We start from the raw sequence: 26,623 nt of genomic DNA, 5'->3' as shown, positions 1-26,623 counted from the left end.
CGCAGCGGGGTTAAAAGCCCCTTGCAGCGTTTTTCTTCCTGCCGACCTTGGGGCGGGTGGGGGTCCGGCTGGTCCCTCACGGTATCTGCTGGGCTGCCTGGCGGTATGGCTTCTCGGCGGCTCCATCGACGCAATCTCGTCAATCCGGCAGGCAGATTTGCATGGCTCCACCTGAGAGGGAACAGACCCGTTGTCCTGGGTAATGGGGTCGAGCGGCCTGCTCCTGCCGAGGCCAGGTTATCCCACTTCTTTCCTGAGTAATGGGGTGCAACTGAGCCCTTCTTCCCAGGGTGGCATGTAGGTGCAGTCCCCCTCTTGTAGCCGGCCTGGAGATACTTGGTAGCTCCTGTACCTCACCTGGGCGTGCATGGGAGCTGTCCCCGCATCTCCAGTGTGGGTCCTTCCCACCTGGATCCATACTTGGCTGGCTAAACCATGGTGGTGGAGGCCTCAGTGGGCTGCTTCCAACGGGGTGAAGGCAGCCCCTTCCCAGTGTCGGCTGAGGAGCCTGCACAGCAAGGTGGAAGTTTTGGCAGGGACCCCTGAGATCCCAGCTGGAAACAAAAGGGCTGTTGCTACAAGATGGGTTGGTTCACCTGCTCGCACTGTTGTTCCATTTTCTGAAGAACCTTCTTTCTCCCAGCAGGATGAGGAATGGCTTCGCGTGAGATCTGCCAACGTGGTTGTGGAGGATCAGGTGCAGAGTTTTGCCAGGGGCTGCTGCTATTTTACATGAGAGGTGCTGGTGATTGAGGAATTGCAGGGTAAAATTAAGACCCCCTCGGTAAGAAATGGAGGTTTTCCAGTGCCATGGTAACAAAGCTCAGCAAATACCACAGTTAAACAACAGTACCAGCTTGGGGAGAAATAAATCTTAACAATGCAACATCAACAACTATAGCATTTAATAAATAACATAAAATAACATAACATTTAATAACATATCTAAAATGATAAATTAAATCTGTAGGCCCAGGAAAGCTGACACCTAGCTGGAAGGTAATTTGGGCAGTGAGAGTGCGATATAGGTTTCACATATGGTGAAAGGTGTTGAGGAGGAATGAACAGACATGTGGTTAGGCTGTCTGTCCCGTGGTTTTCCTGAGGCTTTCATAGAATCACAGAATGGTTTGGGTTAGAAGGGACGTTAAAGATCATCTAGTTCTAACCCCCTGCCATGGGCAGGGACACCTCCCACTAGGCCAGGCTGCTCAAAGCCCCATCCAGCCTGGCCTTGAACACTTCCTACTAGTTATTTTGGTTTGTAATCACTAGTTACCCCTAAAACCTTGTTGTTGAATTGTGAAATGGACAGGTCTTGTCCATTTCCATGGTTAAATTCATCTCTACCAGCCTTTCCTGTGAATTTCATGCTCTTGGTCACCCCTGGTTTGTCAGTGCTTCCAAAAAGACTCAAAACATTTTACCTTTAGCTAAACTTTGCAGGTGCTCAGCTTTTGTTAGTATCTGACATTCTAGAAACTGCAGGTACTGATTCTCCTAGGCAAAAGCATAAATACATAAATCATAACTCCTTAATGCTCATTGCCTGATTTCAGAGATTAAAGTGGTTGATTTTCTTTGTTTTTCTTTCCCTTGCAGTTTTGTGATGCCGTCTCCAGTGTTGCTGGGTACTGTTGGCAGCCCCTGGACATGGTAAGTGGTTTTGCAACTTTCTTTCTATTCTCAGTACCATCACTTTACCACACTGTGCTCTTGACTGGACTGTCTGTGCTTTGTCATGTGTGTTTCAGGTTTATATAGGAAAATTCTGTAGGTGGGGGCTCGTAGTGATACTGTGGTTTTTACATTGGGTTGGTTTTGGTGTTGTTCTAGCAGATGTTATGTGCTAATCAGAAACATCAGTTTGGATTGAGAAAAGAGGAGGGATGGGAAGCACTGTCAGCATGTGGGAGAGAGGCCTGGCAATCGTGTTTTGCTTGGAGGATGTGCTCCGTTCTGTGTGGTGAGCAGGAGAAAAGCCCAAAACATCTAGGGATCTGCAGTATTTCCCGCCCTCCCCCCCCTTTCTGTTTTTTTAAATTGTACTATTGTGCCCATCCTGGAAGCATTAGTTTTTAGTGAGGGTTTTCTCTACCTTAGTTTGACTTTGAAGTACAATGAGATACGGGGCAAGAAATCACATGGAAGCTTGGCAGCTAGTATATGCTGAAAGAAGCCAGGGCAGGAGCTGGCCCTATGCTAGTGTCAGAACTAGGAGGTGATGTTTAGAGGCTGTAGCTGCTGGCTGCAGCCTCACACAGTGGGGAGCGTATTGGCGAGGCTTAGGGAGCCTGGAGGGAACTGACATGCCTACCCATAGGTGAAACCGAAATGCGTTCGTGCAAACGTTGCCTGGTGTCTTTTCCCCAAACAGAAATGGTGCTAGATTGACCCAGAGGTAATTTGTCTCTTATTAATGCAATTAATTAATACAAACCAGTGTCATTTAACTAGTTTAGATAGATATATTTCATACAAACAACTCCATTAAACCTGGCATAACCTGTGCACAGGTTCCAGCTGTGGATGCTTGAGCGTAGCAGTCTTCTTGTGTGGCATTGCTCTCAAAATCATCGTTTTGAATTGTGATTTAAGCTTTCCTATATTTTCCTATGAAATACTGGAGGGTACTACTTGTGTAGCATTCAAAACAAGTAGAAATTCTTGTCATTCTTCAAATAAAAGTTATTTTTGTAAGGCACAAATACAGCTGGTTGAAAAATGGAAACATTTAAAAAATCAAAATTGTTCTCATTTAAAATGTTCAAAGCTGGTTGATGTTTCTTTGGGTATTTCTTAGTTAATTAAAATATTCTGGCTTTGTAAACACAAATATGAATTTAAAATATTATACAGTATTTCAAGAGGGAAAACTTTAGGAATAAATTCACTGATTAATCCTGAAGTATACTAAAATAAAATAACTTTTCAAAACAAAGGCACATGTTAATTAGATGTAATGAAAATAAATATGAAAGTGACCACAACAGTTCTGCAGTAGAGACACATGAGGCTGGGATACTGAAAGATTTTTAATATTTTAGATATGGAGATAAGTCATTTGGGGAGTTTTATGATTAAATATCCTCAGGTATTTGCTTTCATTGAAAATCAAATAGAACACAAAAAGCTGACCTTTTATGTGCTGATTCTGATATGTTAATATTAAGCTAACTACACAGAAGTGGGGGAAGGGTTACACTGGCACCTCCTTGCTTGTACTTGACAGCATTTTCTTCAGGTATGTATAAATGTCTTTGCTAGTCTTTCAAATATAATTCTTTGGTCAGCTGTGAAACCAGTGGTGAATTTAAGGAGCTCTCTAATTATCTGCTGAAATTTCAAGTCCCGCCCAGTTTATGATCATTATCAAAGGGGCAGGAGAATCTCCAAGTTATTGGAAAGTTGGCAGTAATGCATTTGCTGGTTTGAGGAAAGGAAAGGAAAGGGCAGCTGAACAGCTTCCCACTGGCACTCGTGTCGCAGCTGGTAGCCGAGCTTAGCAGTGAGGATGGCAGAAGGTTCTGTGGAGCTGGCAGCTGCACACACGTGTGCCCACACATGCCGCTGTGCACAGGGCAAACCTCGACCCCACGGATGTCTGCTGCGGGCAGATGCTTGAGCTGTGCTGAAATGCAGCTCTTCATGGCTTGGATGGGCATATGCTTCACTGGGTAAAAAAGAATGACTGGATGGCTGGGCCCAAAGAGCTGTGGTGAATGGAGTTAAATCCAGTTGGTGGCTGGTCACAAGTGCTGTTCCCCAGGGCTCCATATAGGGGCCAGTTCTGTTTATTATCTTCATCAATGACCTGGACGAGGGGATCGAGTGCACCCTCAGTAAGTTTGCAGATGACACCAAGTTGGGTGGGAGTGTTGATCTGCTTGAGGGTCGGAAGGCTCTACAGAGGGATGTGGACAGGCTGGATCAATGGGCTGAGGCCAGTGGTGTGAGGTTCAAGAAGGCCAAGTGCCAGGTCCCGCACTTGGGTCACAACACCCCATTGCAACGCTACAGGCTTGGGGAAGAGTGGATGGAAAGGTGCCCGGCAGAAGAGGCCCTGGGGGTGTTGGTTGACAGCCAGTGGAATATGAGCTGTCAGTGTGCCCAGGTGGCCAAGGCAGCCAGTAGCATCCTGGCTTGTATCAAGAATACTGTGGCCAGCAAGACTAGGGAAGTGATCGTCCCCCTGTACTTGGCACTGGTGAGGCCGCACCTCGAGTACTGTGTCCAGTTTGGGACTCCTCACTACAAGAAAGACGTTGAGGTGCTGGAGCGTGTCCAGAGAAGGGCAAACAAAGCTGGTGAAGGGTCTAGAGCACAAGTCTTATGAGGAGTGGCTGAGGGAGCTGGGGTTGTTTATCCTGGAGAAAAGGAGGCTGAGGGGAGACCTTATTGCTCTCTACAACTGCCTGAAAGGAGGCTGTAGCGAGGTGGGGGTCTGTCTCTTCTCCCCAGTCACAAGTGATAGGACAAGAGGAAATGGCCTCAAGTTGCACCAGGGAAGGTTTAGAGTGGATATTGGGGAAGATTTCTTCCCCACAGGGTTGTCAAGCATTGGAACAGGCTGCCCAGGGAAGTGGTTGAATCATCATCCCTGGAGGTATTTAAAAGCAGTGTAGATGTGGTGCTGAGGGACGTGGTTCAGTGGCGGACTTCGCAGTGCTAGGTTAACGGTTGGACTCGATGATCTTAATGGTCCCTTCCAGCCTAGACGATTCTACGATCCCATGTTCAGAAGCTGATGGGCAGTATGCAGGGAGCAGTGACAGGTAACCACCAGGTCTGTAACGACAGAACTCGTCACTACGCAGACATGACCACACAATTTTTCCCGTAGTAACATTTCAAAATAATGGGTAAAGTGCAAGTTACAATTGTCTTAAGGCACAGTTATTTTATAGCAATCAAATTTTGCTTCAGCAAGGTTTAGATTTCTTTTAAAAAATGAAAAATAACGTTTCTGTTAAATTAGCAAGACTTAGAAGTAATGTGTGATGGTACAGACAGAGGAGGTGGTTTGCTTCTAACATATCAGCGTGATGAGGTTTTTTTTCCCAATCCTGCACAAATCAACGTGTTTGTAGTTATTACAGAGTTACTTGGCTAATTGATTACATTTTTTGAGACTTGTCCTAGTGTAAAATTAAGGCTGTGCAGGCGTACATGCAATATTAGGGAAACATTGTTTATCGGGAGGAACCTCTTGTAGTGTTTTCTGAGTAGGGAAGTGCTAAAACTCAATTAAAACATTTAACGAGTTATTTTGGTGTTATCTCATTACCTGCTGTCTTATTATTTTAGGCTTAAAAAGTCATTAAGAGAATTATAGGTAACTTTTTAGCAAAGTAAAGTGAGTTCTATGTGCAGAAGTTACTGTAAATTGGCAGACAAGATGGAATTTGTTAATCTTTGATAACTCATTTGTGCGTTTGTGATGTGCTGTGTCATTGCTGATTGTGCTGAGGGGTTTCCAGAAGTTCAAAGGGCTATGGACTGGGATAAGGGTTGCTTAAAAGAGGTCAGAAGGCATTATAGTGTTATGGGTCCAATGTTCAGCGCTGAGAGAAGGGTCCGTTTAGCAGAGTGACCCACTCACAGTGGCAATCCTGTTCTCTGGGGAGGATTTTGAACAGTTGTGCTGTAATATTCTGTGGGACTCGGTGCTGGAAATACATTAAAAGTACAGCAGTATTTGGAAAAATAGAACCACATTTATGTATGCGTGTGGAAATATTACATGATGATAAGAAAAGTTACCTATTGCTTTATATAATATGCTTCAAATAATACAGTGCTGGCTACTGTCCCTTATTACCTTTCAATGCTAACCATTCCTTATTTGTCTGAGCCGCACTTTCTTAAATGTGTATTCATTCTTAGTACGTATTTATTACATATTAAATCAATTTGTTAAATAATGAGACTATCCAAAAATAAGGCTTATGTTCAAGTGAGAGTCTTCAGAAATTTGAGACCAATCCTTAGAAAATGAGGACAGTTTGATTGCTGCAACAAAGAAAATCAACCATGTAAAAGGTTGTTTTAAACTTAAGAAAAAAGCCCAACCCACAAACACAAAACATTGGTATATGGAACTTGGGTGTGTATAGTATTCGCTTATTGTCTTTAGACATTCCTGTTCCATTAGAGCTTTGGGCAGTCCTGTCACTGTGGGCCGTTCATCAGCTTAGTAGCATTGCTCTTTTTTGTCAGGCTGTGAAAGTGATGGTTTAATTGGTTGGCTCAGCAGCTGTTTTGTATCTCTGTAGAAACTGTCCTTATGCTGAAGAGAAGTCAGGGGAAGTTTTCTTCTCTTGCTCTTTGCTAAATTGTGCTTGACACAGATAAAGTCATACTGGAGGAGAAGATGACCAGAACGTTTGTGAAGACAAAGTATTTTCAAGCATCCTTCAATAAAGAGACCTCTGTGACCTGTTAAATGATTCTCCTACCCCATGCTTCTTGTGTCTGCTCCCATCCTACATATTTTCTATTATGTAAGCTGAAAATGTTATTACTCTATCCTGTCAGTTTATGATGGTTGTATGGTTCAGCAATGAAGCTTTTCCAGCAAGGCAGAAGTTTGCTTGAAGTTACTGCAGTCAGCTGGGGTGTAGAGGTACGCAGCCCTAGGTTCTGTAGGCTAGCTCTTCTTGAAACTGTTACTGTTTCCTAAATGCCCAGGCACATACTTCAGTTTCAAAGTGGAACACAGGCTTTGGTGTGCGTTCACTTTCCTCATAAAGGCTCAGCACTGGGGACATAAAGCTGTGGAAATACATAGCCTCATTGATTGCATGTTAATTTTCCTTTTCAGATATGAATTAGTGGTAGGAATGAGATTTTCTTGGAGCATTTGAAGGTGTGTCTCTTTTTTTCTTTTTTTCTTTTTAAATGCATCCAAAATGATAAGACTTGTAAGAAGTATTCAACTTCCATGATTAAAATATGCCTCATGAACAGCATAAGGTAGATTTGATTTCTTGATAACTTACCTCTTTCCTGCAATCATAAGGTCAAAAGCATAATTTTGTTAAATGGCAATGTATAGGACACCAAGACATGCAGATAAAATTTCTTTGCTGTATAGTCAGACACCAGCTTTGTTACACTTTCCACACTCTTCCAACCTGCAACAAAATCCAAAAAACTATGTTCTTTTAACAGCGAACAAACTGGATTTAATTAATAAATCAGGTTACAAGAAAGCACACTTTGATCCAAGATTATACACCTGCCTGATTTTCTGCTTGATTCCCTACTTTAATTTTCAAGCCAGTGGTCACACCTTCCTTTCTGATGCTTTTCCTGCTTTACCAGCCACATACATATGCCCCAGCAGTCCACTGGTTTTGAGGGATACCTGCTGAACAGAAGAAAAGCACCAGACCTATTATTAGTTAAATGGCAGATCTGCGCTGGTGGTATCTTTTGGTTGTCTTTGCTATGAGTTTTGGTTAAAAAGAAGTGTTTGGTCAGGTTACCTTCATTGCTGTGCTAGCAGTTAGGTGTTACTCCACAAATGGCTTATTTCTAAGGAGTCAACTAAATTATAAAGCTGTGTGTATTTTTTATTTTAAGTATCACATAGTGTAGTTTTTGCTTCATAAGATGACAACCCAAATCACTTCAATGATACCCTGGAAAGAGGATATTTAATACATAAATGCTGTTACTCATCCAGTTATACTCTGAAAACGAAAAATTGATTTGTTGTTGTATTCGGGTGTGTGACTCCTAATAAATTGCAAGCCTGAATGTTTTATCGCATCTTTTTGTATCCAGTCTTTTAAGAAACTGGAAGGCAAATGGCAGACCTTTACAATGACCTTGTTCTGATGATAGTCACTTCTAGAAATTTGAAGACTCAACTAAGTGTACTAACTGCTGAAACACTGTAATGAAGGAATCTACATTTTATATAGAATACATATCCTTTTTTTGCATCTACTTTTTCTTTTGTATCTTTCCAAATTGTTTTTCTTGTTTCTTTCTCCTGGATACCAAAGATTATTTAGAATTAGATTTAGATTCTTGAAGCATGCATCATTTTGTTACTCTTATTTTCTAGTAGAAGATTTGCAGATTTTCTAAGTTGTAAATTTAGTTTCTGAGGTTCCTGGGGCGGGGGGGGGGAATAAATCACTTTTGGAATAAATTATAGTAAGATCTTAAAGTAATTTAAAAGGAAGGCTAGTTACACTGCATCCCTCTACACATTGCTGACAGAATATTTAAATAAACAGCATATTTGGTAATGATCTACATGGAATGTTCGGTATAGTATCCATAAGCCACAGGGTATTATGTTATAGCCTTGAATGTCTGTGAACTGCAAGAGAAAGCTTACCCAATTAATGAACGTCTGTGCTTACAGTTAATAAATCTAAGGGGGAAAAAAAACAACGAAAACCAGTGATGCAATCCCTTACCACCTCCCACAAGGAGACGGGTGCCCAGCCAGTCTCTGAGCAACAGTTATCTTGGAAAGACTACCTCCCAGTTTTTATTGCTGAGCATGACAGTACATGGCACAGAAAATCCCTCTGGTCAATGCAGGTCAGCTGTCCCCACAGTACTCCATTCCAGCCAGTTGCCTACCCCAGCCTGCTTGCTGCGGGGAGCAAACGGAGAAACAGAGAAGGCCCTGACACTGTGCGAGAGCTACTCAGCAACAGCTAAAACATTGGCATCTTACCAACGCCATTTTGGTCACAACTGTACAACGCAGCACCACGTGGGTGGGCTGCTATGAAGAAAGTTAACTCCATCCCAGCCAGACCCAGTACAACTCTGCAGGGCAGGGGATGCATTTCTATTCTGCGTTCAGAGCTCCTAGCATGATGTGCTCGTGGTCTTGGACAAGGACTGGCGGTTCCTGTGTAGGACTACTGAGCAATATTGCATTGGTGGAGAAATGCTTTGTCACAGTCAGTGGAAGAACCGGTGGAACTGTTCTGGCAAAAGTGCAAACCTGGGAACTCAGATCAAAACTGGAACAGGGTATACTGAATTTCGGTGCCTGCCCTTCTGGCCTATTAGGGGAAAAAAGCGGGTTTTTGGATATTGCTTTTGAATTCAAGTATCTAAACTCCATGTATGTCCTGTTTTGGAGTTGAACTTAAGTCAGTGATGGTTTGTGGCAGTACTGTACCAAACAAAACATTTAGTCTAAACCCCTGAAAAAAGCAAAAGGAATTACAATACACCAACCAAATTTCTGAAATTTGCTACTGCAAGCATTAGTATTATGCTGTAACATGAGTAAGTTCTATTGTGTTGTTGATAAATATTAATTGTATTATTAATTGATAAATATAAATATTAATTGTTGATATTAATTCCTTCAGAACAGAGAAAAGGCCACTTTTTCTGCAAGTTAGGTGCCAGTTACAGTTTTCTTCATTTCAACTGAGTTTCGCAGTAAGATTTCACCTGAGAAATTCAGGTTACGTCATTGTAACCCAGCTCTTTTATCGCATTTTTTTTTTTTAATAATCTAGTGATTTATAAAAATCTCCATGATTTCTTTAAGAATCAATGTTTGGGACATACATACCCTGGAAGCCTTCAAGAAACTTACTTAAGTCCACATAAAAGCTTTAGCACTGGTTTAATAAACACAGATGTAACACAATGGAAACATAAATTTTGTCAAAACACATTATCATCTGCTTATCACCAACTATACATGGATAAAGTATATAAATGTAAGCCTCGGTGCTTAGTTGCTAAAGGGAATGAATTCTTGCTCAAAGCAAGAAAAGGAACTACAGAGATTTGAATAGCAAAATAGTGGCTGACGAGAGATGCTGTTAATACTGTTCTGGTGATAAAAAAGATAAGATGATAAAAATTATATGCATTTCTATTGAAACACACCTGTTTACTAAAACAGATATTCTGATGTAGAACAGAAGACTTTCTCTGTCTCGCATTAGGATGCAAAGCCCAAAGGATGTGAAGAAAGTCAAACCAAAAATAAGTACATTCCTATAATTCTGTTGTGGTTTAACCTCAGCCGGCAGCTAAGCACTATGCAGCTGCTTGCTCACTTCCCCCCAGTGGGACTGGGGAGGGAATCAGAAGGGTAAAAGTGAGAAAACTCATGGGTTGAGATAAAGACAGTTTAATAGGTAAAGCAAAAGCTGCGCATGCAAGCAAAGCAAAATAAGGAATTCATACACTGTTTCCCATCAGCAGGCAGGTGTTCAGCCATCTCCAGGAAAGCAGGGCTCCATCATGGTAATGGTTACTTGGGAAGATGAAGCACCATCTTCCATAACTCTGGAATGTGCCGCTCTTCCTTCTTCCCCCAGCTTTATATGCTGAGCACGATGTCACATGGTATGGAATATCCCTTTGGTCAGTTGGCGTCAGCTGTCCCGGCTGTGTCCCCTCCCAGCTTTTTGTGCACCCCCAACCTACTTGCTGGTGGGGCGGTGTGAGGAGCAGGAAAGGCCTTGACTCTGTGCAAGCACTGCTCAGTGATTACTAAGACATCCCTGTATTATTTCCAGCACAAATCCAAAACATAGCCCCATACCAGCTACTATGAAGAAAATTAACTCTAGCCCAGCCAAAGCCAGCACAAATTCTTGCCAAAATTAAAACAAAGTAAGACCCTTCCTGCATTTATTAAATGCTGTAGAGCAGAAAATCTCTCAGCAGGTTTATTACAAAGGATGTTTTCAAGAGATAACCAGCCTTTATCGCCAATGTTTAATTATGTTTAAAGCAAATTTGTGCTGTGTTTTTTCTGGAATATGGCTCCCATCTTGGTTTGTGCAAACTTTGGGTAATATGACTTGGGTAATGTTATCAGTTTAGTACTGGCATAAAGCTACTAGTAATGTTGGTACTGAGAATATCTTAGTATAGCTAAGTCAGTCAGTGAGTAATTTCTCTTAATGCTTTTTTAAAAAATTCTGTTCCTTACGAGGCATTGCTTGTATGGCGCAGTGCCTGGGTGATCTCGGTTGGAACAACCAGCACCTCTGGAGAAAGCGATTTGCACTGGAAGTGTTCATGCAAAGGGCTTATTCACAGCTATAAAACTGAAGTGGTTGTTGATGGAAGAGTTGCTTCTGCTGATTATCTAGATGGTTGCTAGGCTTCTCTTTACTTTAGGCTTTGTAAAACTTTAATCACGCAGCAAATACAGAAGGAAGGAGAGGAAATTAGGAGAAATAAGTATGTGCTTAGTATATTTCCATTCTGAACTCACATGAATCAGCAAAGACCTTCACTGTGACACGTGTGCCCCAGCGATGTGTCATCCTGCACAGCTGTTTAGGCAGGATAGAATCAATGGAGCAGAGCCTGCTCTGTTGATCCTACCCTGCCTAAACAGCAGCAGACATGCTTTCCACAAACTTAAATATAGAAATACACAATATATATGTGTACAATACATGTATATATAAAAAAATATATCCATGCTGCAACTTCGCCAAAGTCCCTACTGGATGCTCAGAGTCAACGTAGTTATGGTAAATCATTTGCCAATCCAGAAAAGCTTTTTTTTTTTTTTTTTTTTCAGTAATAGACTATTGGTTTATAAAGCATGAAAAAAAATTAGCAGGTTGATTATTTGATGTAAGATTTCTAAGCCTCTAGGAGGAAATCATAATTTCATCTCTACGTGGGCACAGAGAAATTCAGATGCCCTGACTTGTTTCATGGAAGGAATGTGTTTTCTTTCTTCAGTGGGCAGAGGTATTACTTTTGCTCTCCCATATCACCCTCTAGTTTCAGGGGAAAATACTATACATAAGGAGCAGTAGTTTTAAAATCCTTGACTGTCCTAAAGGGATTGGAAATTCAGTAACAAGATTGCTAGATGATCTCCAGAACACCAAACTATTGTTGAGCAATCTTCAGTACTCTAGCCATTAAGTTGTGTCTGAGCAACCGATTCACTGAGAAGAGGCTGACAATCTGCAGTGTTGCTGTAGAACAGGCACCCAATGTGATGGGTGTTGTCTGCAGTTGAGGGGTTTTTGCCCAGTCTCACCCGTAACTGCAGGCTCCTGAAGGTCCCCATGGGAGCCGTGACGGAAGTCTTTCTGGAAAAATACTGTTTGAATGCTCCACTGTCCAATCTATATTGAATCTTTTGCCACTTATCACTAATCCAGTGAAGTGGAAACTAAACATTGGAGAGAGGCTCACCCGATTAAAAAAGTATTGAGTGGGACACAATGACCAGGTTTTCACCAGCTGCTGAAGTTGTTGCTGCTTTGGTGATGTCTGCATTTTTTTCACTGAGGGACTTTGTGATTGCAACAAAGTATAAATTTATGCTAGAAAATTTTATCAATCTTACATTTCTGGACGGTATTTTAGTGAAACTATTAAAAAAATCTAGTATGTTCCACAAGGGGACATAGCATAGAACAATCTTTCTCTTTAGGGTGTATATAGAATAGTGGAAAAAGTATTTCTCCTTTTGTATTTTACTGGGAAAATTTGATACATTCATTCCACAGTATATTGGCTAAACCAAAAAGATAGATCAACATCCTATTATGAAATGTATTTCATGTTTTCCTCTACCTAAAGCTGCTGGCCACAATCACAAAGAATGGTGGATGACAAAGTGAATGTGAGTTAGTGGTACCCTGCTATTTGGGGATAGAGGAAAGGCAAACATCCTAGCGGCTGTGAAAGAGGAATACACTTGACAAGACGAGAAGTAATGCTTCACAGTGGGAAGGGCAAGGGTAGATGTAGTAACAGTCTTCTGGAATGAAAAAAAGTAGCTATAAGGTTGAGCAGGAGATTTGATCTCTCTGAGGAGGTTAACTTTGACAGTATGATACAGTCTGAAATGGTAATGGAATAGGTGATCATTGGAGGCCTTTGAGCACAAGTTCTCTCTCAGGAATGATGCAGAGAGTTGATCCTGCACTGGGAAAAAAGCTAATCTACATGGTCTCTCAAGAACCATCTGAGCTCTGTTTTCAGATGAGATAATTACATTAATAGTCTTGTTTTGTTGTTTTATCCACGTCTGGTTGTGGTTTTAAAAAAATTTGTAGGATGTTAAAAAACCACACATTTGATCAGCATCATAAGAGATTGATTTGGTTACTGTTTCGTTGATATGACTGTCATTTCTAGAAGTGAACATCACCATCCGTTTCTCTAAAGTGGTGGTGTAAATAAAAATCTTATGATGTATTGGATTTTTATGGTAACTAAGTTGTATTTAAAATATTTATATCCCCTTCTGGAGTATTTGGCGTGGCTATCATAACATTTGTATAAGTGAGAGGTTAGGGTATTTGACTTAAAATAAATGCCAAAGGATTATTCAGATAACATACTACATTTACATAGTGCTGGTGTACATGGTTCTAGAAGCAAAGATTGATTGACGTTTGTGTTATTTGTACAAAAAGGGACACTTGATGAGAAATGGTGTGTGATTGTCATCTCTAAAGTCTAAGAAAACAGTACAGTCTCACAAATACTCAAACAGAAAATGAAAATATTTTAAGTGATGGTCTGTTCAGAGCTGGGTGCTCTCTACATTCACCTATAACGGTATGTAAGCATCACTAGAGAACAATGTTTGATACTCTGATGCTTCGTGTATATGTTACGGAGAAAACCCATTTGTTTACTTTTAATTTTTACGGTCTCATTTATGGGCTTGTTGCCCATATAAACTGCTAGGACGGAGTAGTAAATATTTTTCTGGGTTAATATATATTTTGCATAAATCTACTGGTATTTTATTGATAGTAGTTTTAGACTGCTGAGTCTACATTTATATTCTAGAAGAGATGGTCTTTTTGTTATTTCAAAGAAACCGAGTAGTAGAATTGATTAAAATAGAACTGTAGCTGAAACGGATAAGCTAAATAATGGAAACCACTCCAAAGAGCAATTGCTACTCTGGAAAGAAATGTCACACATTAAAATATTGAATGGACGTGGTTGTTGTGTGTAATTTGGCAACCAACTAGACTTACCAACTTTAAGCTGCTGCCAAGGAGAGACTGATAAAAGGAACAGAAAGATGATGGATGAAGATGTTGAAAACAGAGATGATATGGTTAAATGACAGTAAAGAGAGTCAGTTTTTCCTAGTCGCACATGTGAACTTAACCCCAGCATGTCAGAAATGCCATATATTGATTATAGCTTTGAAATTTTGGGTGTTCTTAGAAAAAGTGATGAGAGCTCTTTTCAACTTAAAACAAAAATCATTGCCCGGGTGTTGTATCCTTCCTCTCTTTAGACCTGTATTCTCTCCCTACCTGTCTGCTCCATGCTTCCCTTTTTCTTTACCCTTAACTGCTTAGCCCAGCACCGGAAGACAGTTCATCTTTCTGCCGGTCCTTTTCCCATTCCTGGGCCTGCTGTGCACAAATTGGTGTTCTCTGTAATTGAAGTCCACATGTCTAATTCAGCCTTGAGGACCTTCATGATCCCACCAGCTCTGGTCTAGAATGAAATGATAGACTAGAAAAGGCTTATCCACTAGAAAGGAATCCTCCTTCCGTGTGGGCATTTTTGTATACCTAAGGAATGGGATCATTTCCTAGAAGAGTACCAAAAATGACATAAACCCCCTTCTTGGACCAGGAACCATTTAGAATGCTATAGTGCGCAGAACTCAACTCTTTAGCTGTTGAACAAAATTATAGATATATTAATATTTTTTAAAAATAGAGAGATATCTGTTAATGTTAGGATGCAAAAAAGATTAGCCCTGATCAGAAAAAATGCACCATTCATGAATGAGGAAGGCATTCCTCTGTACACTCATGCTTAGGACACCCAGCTCTACAGTTGATTCACACGTCCTTCGTGCCTGTTATCCTGTCAGTTCACTCACCAGGTTTGGTGGAACAAAGATGTGGTTCTTCTTAGGATTAGTTGCTTTCATGTACTTTGCAATCTTCACTCCACTTTGAAAGCGGACTGATGTTTAAGTGCTTAGCTGAAAACAAAAATATTCCTTAAGCCGTTCAGACAGACCCACTTTACAAAGCTTTTGAGCCTTATTTTAGTTGGGTTTGATTACCATTCAATTTTCTACATTGTGCAAGAGTTGGAGAACAATTTCAGAGGACAAATGCTGTAAGGCTGATATCCTATATGGTTGCTAGTGTTTGAAGTTTAAAACAACCAGATTTTACAATTTCACTGTGACAGACAATGAAATCATCAGCTGCTTCCTAGATAACATTCCATACATATGGCTCATGTTTTCATCTCACCCATAAGGACGTAAATGTGAACAGTGCTATGTGCACTGGAATTTCGTGCCTCTTCAGACATGTCCAGTCTCTGCTGTTGAGCTTGTAGCCTACAAAATGGTTGTGAAAAGGTCTTTCAAATGTGTAGTATTGTTTATCCTTAAAACGTCCATGTGATGGTCTCCTCCATCAAACTTGCAAACTTAACATTGATGTGAAGACAACATCGTTTTCAGAATTGCTGCTTGCAGTTGTGAAGTCCTGTGGGTAACTGGCATCTCTGTGAAACATTTTCAATGTATGTGAATATGGGGTGTGTGTGTTTGATACCGAGATCCTGTTGCTGTGCAGCTTTGTGTATACCTTAAGAAAGGAGGATGATTGTTTTTCTTATCCAATTAATAGAGGGAAAATAAAATCAAACTTGTTTGTCAGTAGACATGGATTTAATGATTAACTTTGTAATGACAGATACTGTGTATCTGTGTTCAACAATATTTCATATCTTGACTTGGTATATGTGTTCACATATCAGACAAGTTTTAATAACTGATTTGTTAGGTCAGATGTTTGTACAGACAGGCGCAGTCCTCCAGGTATTTGTCTTCATCTCAGTAGTCAGTGTTCTGGCCCCCTTTGTGTATTATGTTTGTTTCCTGTCTGGGTCCAAGTGGTGGAAAAATGGAAGAATATTTGACAGAACTCACTTTGTGGAATAGACTCTGAAATGCATTTATGAGGGCTAAGTACAAATCTTATCTTTTCCCTTGCCTGCCGTAGTTCAAAGCCTACAATAATTTTTAATTAAAAGACAAAGGTGGATATTACTGCCTTTATTGATGCCTCAGCATTAAATTTTTGTCTTCAGTGTAACTGGGCACCAGTTTCAGAGACAATTCTTGCATATCTACTATGAAAAACAAACTAGATCATATCCTAGCAGGCATGGCTTTGCATTTCTTAGCAAGATTGATAATTCGCTACTTTTTAAGGTCCTCAGTTACTTTAATTTCCATTCCTCATACAAAAAGGAAGTGGGAGGAGGCAAATGAGGTAAGGAGAGATAGATCCACCTTGACATATTAGACATTGAAGAGATACAACAAAAGTATTGATAAAGCTCTAATAAACATGTACAATTAATTCTATTCACCCTAGAGAAAAAGAATGGTGGAGGGGAAAAAAGTGTTAAAATAGAGAACAGGACTCTTACAGCAATTGCTAATTTTGAGTTCATATTATCATAGAGTCACAGAATAGCTCAAGTTGGAAGGGACCCATAAGGATCATATCCTTGCATTTCCTTCTGTGCATAGAACAAATATAGTTGTCAGACCAGTTGTGATCCTGGTAGCTCCTATGGAATTGCACACCTGCAATGTAAGGACGAATTTTGCTTTTTACTTTCTGGAAGTCTAGGTTTAGTACCTCTAGCACCCACATTTACATATCATGGGATATAAATGCACTTTTAATTTATCTTACTGGTTATAATCTGTAAATTTCTTTGAGGTTGTTATCAAGAAAAAAAATAGATCAGGAGAAAAGCCAGCAGACTGAGCTCAGGAGGCCAGAGGATCTAAAGAGGACAAATACGAATTCAAGAAGCAAAAATTAGGAAAGAATAGGACAAAGTAATGTGATAAGAAAACTTAATGTTTAAATGAAAATGGCTGGAGTGACAGGTTTTGCCTGAGGATAACCTCATGTAGCAGAACACATTTTGGTCCTGCAAGTGAGACCAGAGAACAGCAGTAGCAGCAGCTGTCGTTTCCCTGCTGTGCTGTAGTTGAGGTTGCAGCATTCAACCAGCTGAGATGGGGGCAGAGACGTGTGGGCATAAGTGTGTAAGGTGGGTGAAGGTGAGAAGCAGCAGCTGTGGAAGGGACAAAGGCAGTTGCTTGCCGCTGAATCAAGGGGTGTGATGGAAGGGCCTGCGGTACAGGGAAGAGCTCCTCCTGCCCAAACGGACCTCTGTTGATGGAGTGCACTGCATAGGATTAGTTTGAACAAACCCCTTTATTGGTAAAAGTATTTTCTTGGAAAGAGGCATCCTTCTGGGTCTTGGCCAGGTTCAGGAACTCTGGCAATGGCACCAGTGTCGGCAAGTTCCTCGTTCTCGTCTCCTTGCGACCCACAAAGTGAGGTGCTGGGCAAGAAGGGCCTGTGCCAGGAGAGTGTGTGCTGCACCGGTCCCTCCGCTTGGTCTCCTGTGGCTGCGTCCTTCAAAAGAGCAGGATGGTGCGAATACTGCAAAGTGGAAGGGAAAGGAAGGGAGGAGTTAGAGGTGCTGCGGCTGGGGGTGCTGAGGAGCAGGCAGCGGGGCAGGCAGGTGTGCCTGAGGACTGGCCGCCTCCTTTCTCACCCAGCCTCTGCCCAAGTCAGCTGCAGGAGCCATGCAGCAATGGGGCAGCCTTCAAACTCTGCTGAGGGAACCCCTCAGGAACCAAGGCTCCTTGTCCCTCCCCAAAGCTCTTGTGCTGTGCTGTAAGACATGTTCTTCCTTCCTTTGGCCTTTATGCCTTTGTCGCCAAGGATGCCCCTTACTCCTCGCTCCCATTCGCCTGTCCCGTGCTCTCAAACAGTGCCCTGTGATGTGGTCTCTGAGGGTCTGTGCTGGCTTCAGTGCAGGACCGGGGCCATGGGCTCTCTGCTGAGCTGAACCATGAGCAGGCGGGTTCCCCGTGCTGAGCGTGGGCTCTTCCCTCTGAGATATGGCAGATCCTCCCAACGTACATCCCTGATCCCTGCTTCCTCCAAAGGCTTGGGTGCTTTTTGAGAAGGCAGTATTGCATGCTCTGCCTGCCTGCCGGAGTGTTTGGATGGTTTGAATTTTCGGTGGAGGTGGCGTCTGCTGTAGCTCCCTCCTGCTGGTCAGGGTCTCACCTTTTTCCTGCATGTAACAACTCAAACCCCTTGTTCACTTTAGCAATCGGCAGCGCGCGTGTGATCAGCACGTCTGAGTTGAATTTCTTCTCCAAGTAGCTGGCAACTAATTTGGGGATACAATCTCTCATATTCCAACCTAGAAATGGGAGAAAGCACCGACAGTGAATAATCAGAGAAATGCTGTTTTGCTAAGGTAGAGTTTGCTGGTGCCAACAGTGTAGCAGCTCTCCTCTGATCAGAATACGAGAGCCAACCCCAGGGGTGTGTCCCCTCTACCAGGCTGTTACCTGTAAAATATATATGGCTCTGTGCCCTTTTATAGTGCAGTACCTATTTCTTGGAATGCATCGAAATTACTCGGATGAGGCTAAAAATATGAGAGGGTGCCACCTTTGAGCTGCGAGGATAGCAGGAGGGAAGGAGAAGTTCCTTGAGTTGCACCAGCTCCTCCTCTGGCATAAGACAGAAGCACTTAGATTGCCGTGAAATGCAAGCTGAGATCGATTGCTGGGGGTTACGAAGAGCGTGTATGAGAGTGGCCACCCCTGAAAGGCCAGGTAGCGGGTGTGTGTGTGACAGAGTGACAGGGATGAGAGAAAGCAAGAGAGTGGGAGAGGGAAGAAGAGTCTTGTGGTGGAAAGAGAGAGTAAAATGCAAGAGGAAGGTGTTGGTGGGGCAACAAGGAATTGCTTTCAGGGGACATTTCTGACCTTCCTACACATAGCGTAGGGTCAGGACTGAACGAGCAGTACTGGTGCCATTATCTTGGGAGAAATTTTCTTCTCCTTGGCAGGAGAGTGGTTTTGTCCTGGTTTTAGTGTCTGGTTAGCGTAGACAGTTGTGTGTGTTGGACTGTACAAAACGGTTACAGGTTTGTTAGCATGTTTCATGCCTATATATAGAGTGGCAATGCAGCACTCCTGTTCAGTTGTAGGTTTTTTTGACTGGAAAGCCCTCTCAATGGGGCTTTGTGTGACATTGCCAAGCTTGAAATAATTCTTGGTGACCAAGAGCTTAGTGAAAATGACTATGAGGAAAAGTGTCTTTTGTCCTACAGCTGAGGACTTTGCTCAGATGGGAAAACTCATTTTCAAGGGGATTCATATGCCTTGAAGGGTACCTGTTCCGCAGACACAGTAGTGATAACCGACACGGAGAAGGCTGAGGTACTCAGCAGTTCTTCTGCCTCAGTTTTCAATGGTAATCTCCCTTCCCAGCTCTCTCAAGTCCCTGAACCTCAAGACAGGGTCTGTGGGAATGAATTCCCTTTCACCAGAAATGAAGATCAGGCTCGAGACCACCTCAGGAACCTGAACATACAGAATTGCGTGGGACCCGATGAGATGCATTCCACAGTCCTGAGGGAACTGGCTGATGTAGTTGCCGTGCCACTCTCCATCATATTTAAAAAGTTGTGGCAGTCAGGGGAAGCCCCCAGTGACCGGGGAAAGGGAAACGTCAGACCCATTTTTAAAAAGGGACCCTGTCAACTACTGACCAGTCAGCCTCTAGTGACAGGACAAGGGGCAGTGTTTTTAAACTGAGAGAGGGTAGATTTGGATTGGACACAAGGATTAATTTTTTTACAATGAGGGTGGTGACACACTGGAGCAGGTTGCCCAGAGAAGTTGTGGATGTGCCATCTTTGGAAGTGTTCAGGTGTTGGACGAGACTTTGAGCAACCTATTCTAGTGAAAGCTGTCCCTGTACGCAGCAGAAGGGTTTGACTAGATGATCTTCGGAGGTTCCTTCCAACCCAGAACATTCTGTGATTCTATGATTTGGAAACTACCATGCAAGGAAAAGTCTGAAATGCCTAAAATGTTTTCTTGAGTTTCGTACGTCCGAGCAGAGTCCCCTTCCATGTGCGCCCAGACAGCACAAGCATAGGATCGAAGCAAATCACTGAACCAGGAGCTGGTTCCCCAACCATGATGCAGATGCCAGTGTTCATATTGCAGGAGGCCAGGGCAGCAGTCTGATGGGACATGCAGGTGAGTTACAGAACATGCTGATGAGTTTGTTAGAAAAAGCGTTCTTTCTGTCTAGTCATCTGCCTCTCCCTGGTAATCTGAAAACACATCGTCCCTCGTGCGGCAGAGATGAAGAGCAGAATGCCTGTTTGAAGACTTGTAGGTCATTTTCTCCCAAAGCCAACAGACTGCGTTTCTGGGCAAAGAAGCGCCCAGCAGTGCTGGCAGCAGGCAAGGAACTGCCCTCCGGGGTGACATTTGCCCTGACAGGAACCTGTGAAGGAGGTGGGAGGGAGGCCATGTGCTGAAATGCCACCTACCATGGTATCCGCATGCCCGATGACCTCAAAGGAGTAGTCCATGCCATGGCCGGTCATCTCAGTGAGCACCTCCTGCATGGGCTTCTTGAAGTCATGAGGACTGATGTAGTGGGTATCTCCCAGCTCCTTGGCCTTGGCAAACTTGTCCTTGTTGATATCAATGGCAATGATGCGGGAAGCTCCAGCTGCCTTGCAGCCCATGACAACAGAGAGGCCAACTCCTCCGAGGCCGAAGACAGCGCAGGTGGAGCCTGGTTTTACCTGCATAACATTGGGTCCCTGTGAGTGTCCAGTGTGAAGGGGAGGTTTCTGTTGCACAGGGTGGTGAGGGTATGAGGGTGGCCGTGGTGTGTTTGTGCTGGACGTGCCTGAATACCAACCTTGGCGGTGTTGATGGCAGCCCCACAGCGTGTGGAGAACCTGCAAGCAAGCAAGCAGACTTTGTCCAGAGGTGCAGCAGCATCTATTTTGGCAACAGCATACTCCAGGATCACGGTGTATTCTGCAAAGGTGCTGACCCAGAGGAAGTGGTGAATCTGTTTCCCTTTGCAAGTGAACCAGCTGGTCGTGTCAGGCAGAAGGCTTTGTGATTTGGAGAAGCCGTTGGGAGGCGCATGCATTTATTGTTCATCAAGTAAAAATAAAGCACTTGTGGGGTTATCAGACTTGTTGACAGACAGACGACCCCATTTAGGTATAGGGGAAGGAGAAGCAAACTCCCTGGGACTTCAGGCAGTAGTTGGATTCGGGATTCAGGCAGAAGCTGCATTCCCCGCAATGAGGAAGGGAAATGGGGATGACTTTGTCACCCGGAATAATGCACATCCCATATATTATGTGGTGCCTCTCTCTGAGCAGACCCTGAGGCTGCTACCTGTTGGAGGACTTGTGCTGAGCTTTCTTATAACCGCATCCTACCATGAACCCTCTGCTTTTCTGTCAGGAGGAACTGCTCATGTTCATGGAATCGACCAGGAAAGTGTATGTGATGGTCCAGTGTAATAAGTATGCATTCAGGTTTTGAGCCGCTGATGCAGAAGCAGCGGGGAATTTCTGAGCTCTGGCAGCCTCATCCACTTTGAGGGTCCTGGGCATGTGTTTGTGTGTGTGTGTCTGTTACCTGGTTTCACCGAGGTCACTCCTTCTCCAACACTTTCCACAATCCCAGCTCCTTCATGGCCTGGGATAACTGGGAAATCCACATTAGGAAAGATACCTTCCAAAATGTGTTCATCTGTGTGACAGGTGCCCGTGGCCACAATCTGTTTGGAGAGGAAAGAGCAGATGAGATTTAGAAATGGTCTGGCCTCTGTTGAACTCAGTTTGTGGAAGGATTTTTCACAGGGCGCCTCTGAACAGTTAAGGCCTGTTAGTGGACACAGATCCCTGTCAGGTATATTCAAGGTATAGCCACAAGAAGAATAATTCCCAGAAGGGAGAAAAAACATATGGAAACGCGTTTTTACCTTGACACAGACTTCACCTGCTTTTGGAGGTGCAACCTCCACCTCCTCAACAGAGAGTGGCTTGCCCACGGCCCAGACAGCAGCAGCTCTGCATCTGATAACCTGGAAGCAAGAGAGGGGATTGAGCTGCGTGGGAATGTTTGCCTTTGGCACACGGTCGGGGATGGTCATCTTACAATCACGTAAACCAGAGGTGCAGGAAATCAGTAGCGCTGAGCTGCACGGGAAGCCAGGTGATGTTGTGGTGGTGCGCTCTCCCCTTTTCCCCCCCCAGCTCCTGCTCAAGCCATGGCCATCAGCGGGAGTTGTTACGAGTTGCGCTTGAACTGTGGGAGATGGCTGGCAACATAACCAAAACACTGTCTGGAGTGGGAACCTAGGTATCTTGTTCCCATGAGAATATGACTATAGGTCAATTATCTTCCTCCATAAATAGTGGACAGCCCAAGAGCCCTTTGAGCTCTCCTGCACCGCAGCGGGCTGCACGACAGGATCTCCCCTTGAGTGGGGACGCTCGCCTAAGGTTCTTCTCAAGGTTGAGAGATTCCTTGCCGCAACAGATTCTCGGTAAGTGACTAATAGCATGCTAAACTTTGAAATCTTAGCTAAGTGATCTAAGGATTGATTGCGCATATATAATCCTTTAGACATAAACCGTTGACCAAGTCTGGGACTAGGATTGGATCCAGCCGCCCCTAGACTCCTCTCTGAGAAGTTTAGAAAGCAAGGGGGTCCTGTCTGAACCTCGTGACTCAACAGGAGGGTCTCCCTGAGAGCTTGTCTGACCCTGGCCTCTATGCAGTAAATAATCAAGTGTACCCTGGCATCGAATCTCGTAAAACACTGTCACATTCACTACTAACTTTGTTAAATCACTGTTTTATGTTAATAAACATTTCACTACTCTCTTACAAGTGAAGTTATTCACTCCGCCCGCGACAGATGTTCACTAAACACTGTCCTAGTTTAAGGTCTGAGGGAACACCCTTTGTGCTTTGTCAAAGAGTATGAGGTCTACCCTTAGGAAATTACTGGGCTTTTAATGGCTTTTGTGGAGTTTTCCTAATGTCATCATATGTTAGTGGACAGATTGTGCTCTGATGGGGAGTGTGGGCCCTACCTATTGGAGATGCCTGTTAAGGGCTTTGGTGTTGGATTTGTAAGATACTGGGCTGAAGGTTACTAAGAGGGGTTAAGGAACAGCCCCAGTCAGCCTGGCAACTGGAAAATTTTTCCCTTGTCAAAGGCATGATCCATGTGTGCCTGCAGCTTGAGAGGGGTTTTGCCAGGGACAAGATGGAATGCAGGAGATGAGCAGCCGCGGGACTGCACCTCTGAAGAGCTGTTTCCCTGCCAAGGCGGGAGCTCAGGGCGGGGCTGAGCAGGAGTGTGTTTTTTGGAGTGGTACGATTCAGTGTTTTCATTCCTGAGCTGCCGGGCAGGAGAGGAATGCACTACCTAAGGCAGGTACCGACACATGCAGATGTCTGAAAGCAGAAGCTCGTGTAATTCAAAGGGGTTTGGATGAGGTGGGGAGTAAGGTTAGAGGCAAGAGGGAAAGGTTAGAGTAGAGGTGCACAGGCTGAGCTATTTGGAGAGTATTTCCGCAAGAGCCGGGCACCTTGGAAAGGAGGATGGGAACTGAGTTGTCCTTACTTTTCCAGCAGTGGCCATGTGGTCTCAGCAGAGCCATTGCTGTCGCTGCAGCAGGCTCGAGGGAAGCTGCTGCCCGTCCGGCCGAAGCCCCGTGTTGCGAAATGTCCCAGCCGTGGAGCCGGAGCTCCTGGTCACCCTTTGGCCGCAGCTGCAGGGAGGGAGTCCTGGCGTGGGAGGGAGTCCTGGCGTGGGACCGTCGCCAGAGGGCGGGGAGCGGTGGTTAATCTGTATGGGATGCCGGACACTGAGGAGCACCGCGAGTGTTGAGCGGAGGAGCTGGATGGTGGCAGGGAGATGCCAATGGGCGTCAGTCACGGTGCACGGGGAGTGGGCAGAAGTCCTCTGGGGAGGCCTTTATTGGTGGCTCTGCCTTCGGGCCATGCCCTGCCGTCCCTGCCTGAAAGGCACAGAGAACTCAGTGAGATTTTTCTCCTCGTCCTGTGGTTGGTTTGGGCAGGTGTGGAGGGAGGAGATTCACAGCAGCGCTGGGGCTTCCTCGGGGTCCCCTAGTTGCCAAGGGGTAGCATTTGACCTGGCGGCCGTTCGCACCAAGGTGTTTGCCAAAGGTTTAAAAATTAAAAAAAAAAAAGAAAAAAAACCCGGTAGTAAAAACATGGTACGGTGGACAAACACACATGCGCTTTTGTAGTGGAGCTTAACTGTCTGTGGTGATGCAGTTGTTTTCACCTGGGTAGTAAGGGGAGAATGTGTCGGGAAGGGGGGCTTTTCCAAGGACACATTTGTTTCAGTTGCGTGTAACCAGATTTGTGAGGGCTTCACTGCCCCAGGCTCTCCTCGTTCCCACTGAGCTATTTTCTGCTGAGGCATTGGGCAGGGTGATTTATAGGAGATTGGATGAGCGGGACCTTGTTGGAGGCCGACTACCCCGTGTGTGACCCTCTCTTTTGGGTATTGTTTCTGCGCTTGGGAAGACGTCAGCCCCAGGTTTATGTGTTCAGGGGACTTGCCTGGAGCAATTTGTGTTGGCACTTCCTACCGCGTGTCCCAGCCCTGTTTCATGGGGCAAGGGGGAAGGTGAACAGCAGCAGCAGCACTTGATGTTGACAGGCCAAACCCCCAGCTCTCTGATCCCCGGGGCCCCTCTCTGGCTTCACCTATGCAGACCAGCAGCACTGGCGTGCCCCAGCAGCTGGCTGAGTTCTTGCCCAGGGCAAGGTGGCCCTGTGGTGTGACAGTGGCTCCAGCTGTGTGGAGGTGCTGCTGGGCAGCCTGTTCCCCAGCCCTGCTGATCAGGTCTACCCTCTAGGTGATGATGGACAGACGATGCTGCGTTCCTGTCATGGAGCTGTGCAGCTGGCACTAGAGTGGCCATGCACTTGCAGATCATTTTGATCTGTATTTCAGGTGCACAGGGACGTTTAGCATTTTTTCCTAGGAAACTTCTACTTTTTCATGCTTTTCTTTGTGCACCTTTGGTAGCCTTCATCAGACTGTGACTGCTGGTGATGTATGTTTTCCCGGGAATACGGATTTTTAGAATGAAGTTCTTAAAGTTTTCAATATACAGCTTGGTCTGCCTGCTGCATTAAAAAAAATAAAATTAAAAAAAAATCTGTCGTGACTTGCGGTATTATTTATATATAAGAAAGAAATTTATTTCACTTGTCCTGAGCAGCCAAGGATGTGACAGCCCTTGAAGAAAAGATTGGCCTTTCATCTCCCAGTTATCTCTGAAGCACAGTGGTCACTGGGATGCATGCTCTCTGGTAACCTGGAAGCAATAGAAGGGATTTTGCTGCATGGGGATGATCATTTGCCTGTGACGCACAGTCAGGGAGGCTGATCTTACAAGCATGTAAAAACAGAGGTGCACAGCGCATGTCTCCGCACATTGGAGCATCTGCTGCTGGAGCTACACAACTGTCCTGTGCTGTTTCCTGCGGGACTTGCTGAGTGGGTGGGATGTGGTGGGAGAGCAGAAACACAGTTGTCCTCAGCTGCACGCGAAGGCAAGTGGTGTTCAGTAAACGCTGGCATAGTTTAAGGTCTGAGGAAACACCATTTGTTCTTTGTCAGACAAAGAATTTGTCTTTTGGGCAGTTACCGGCTTTTTCTTGGCTTTTGTGGATTTTTCATAGTGTCATGATGTGCTAATGGACAGATTGTGCACTGATGGGAGTGTGGACCCTGCTTGTTCCCAGGAACCCTCCTAAATGGAGGCTCAGACAGAGCCTCTACCTGTGGACCTGAATCCACCAGGAGTACAGAAGCAAGGAGGTTCGTTGTAGTTTATACCCAAGCTCTTTTTTATTTTTATTCTTCTACTTTGAAGACTGCTGGTATATTCTCTGCCCTTCATGCAAAATGGAATGCCTTGAAAAAAACCCATATATTTGGCAAATGGAGGATACTTCACCTCTCCATACTCCTCCCTTCTGTCCTCACAGCTAGATTTAAACAGGCCTTCTTTGTCTTTTGTTTAAGTCATGAGTTAAATGTACCTTAGCTGGTACAATAAACTAGCTTGGCCTCCACAGAAAATATTTGGTTAGAATACTCTGAAAATTGAGATATTATTATGCACTTGTTTCTGCTGAATCCATGGTACTACTGATGATATCAATTAAGTAGAATTAAAGCCCCTCTCCTTTTCTTTTGAATAGTGATCCAGTTGACGTTGTTGGTTCACACACAACCTGCCTTGAAAGGGATCAGAATTCTTCAACTGAACTGCACCTGAAAAGAATTATTTTACGGTCCAGAAAAAAACAGGTAACCCCACAGAAACAAATGACTGAAGTTTGGGTCTTAATTGCTGTGTAAACTGAGTTTATTATACACACACGTGTCTAAGGATCTTCTTCTGTTAAAGTCTAATCTCTTGGTAAACTTACTCTCAAATCATTAACGCATCTGGGCCGCTCAAGGACTCGTTTTGCTGACACAAACAAGTCAGTCATTATTAGCCCACAGTCCCCTTACTTCACAGGCTCTTCTACCCAGCTGCCATGGATGCGAGTGCCTGCAAGGTCTGATGAGTACTTTCAAAAGATAAGTCAATGTTGACCACGTGTGCCGAGACAGAAACAGCCTCTGTTCCTGTTTCCATGTTACAAATGCAGAAAGCAGTAAGATGC

The 26,623-nt window shown here is 44.0% G+C and overlaps 1 protein-coding gene and 1 long non-coding RNA gene across 2 annotated transcripts; one reads left to right on the top strand and one right to left on the bottom strand.

Annotated features, from left to right (window-relative positions):
* Nucleotides 1-234: 234 nt before the first annotated feature.
* On the top strand, nt 235-26,553 carry LOC134515881 (uncharacterized). Its single transcript, XR_010071143.1, has 3 exons — nt 235-784; nt 1,603-1,656; nt 26,150-26,553. It is a non-coding gene; the product is annotated as an uncharacterized LOC134515881 (long non-coding RNA).
* Nucleotides 17,003-23,694, bottom strand: LOC134516618 (alcohol dehydrogenase 1-like). Its single transcript, XM_063337010.1, has 7 exons — nt 23,526-23,694; nt 21,528-21,971; nt 21,125-21,216; nt 20,784-21,003; nt 20,404-20,664; nt 19,953-20,088; nt 17,003-18,246 (listed from the first exon to the last, which is right to left on the bottom strand). The coding sequence occupies exons 1-7, from the start codon at nt 23,541-23,543 to the stop codon at nt 18,104-18,106; spliced, it is 1,314 nt and encodes a 437-aa protein (XP_063193080.1). The 5' UTR covers nt 23,544-23,694; the 3' UTR covers nt 17,003-18,103.
* Nucleotides 26,554-26,623: the final 70 nt, after the last annotated feature.

The sequence above is a fragment of the Chroicocephalus ridibundus genome, chromosome 5 (genome assembly GCF_963924245.1).
Source record: "Chroicocephalus ridibundus chromosome 5, bChrRid1.1, whole genome shotgun sequence".
Lineage (NCBI taxonomy): Eukaryota > Metazoa > Chordata > Aves > Charadriiformes > Laridae > Chroicocephalus > Chroicocephalus ridibundus.
This window is presented reverse-complemented; position numbering and strand designations above follow the sequence as displayed.

Bases quoted from the DNA above. Each gene is read 5' to 3' on its own strand.
- LOC134516618 (XM_063337010.1), bottom strand. The intron at 20,665-20,783 runs GTTGGTATTCAG...AATGTTATGCAG, and splicing joins CTGCCATCAACACCGCCAAG to GTAAAACCAGGCTCCACCTG. The intron at 18,247-19,952 runs GTACGAAACTCA...TCCCATTTCTAG, and splicing joins GAAGGGGACTCTGCTCGGAC to GTTGGAATATGAGAGATTGT.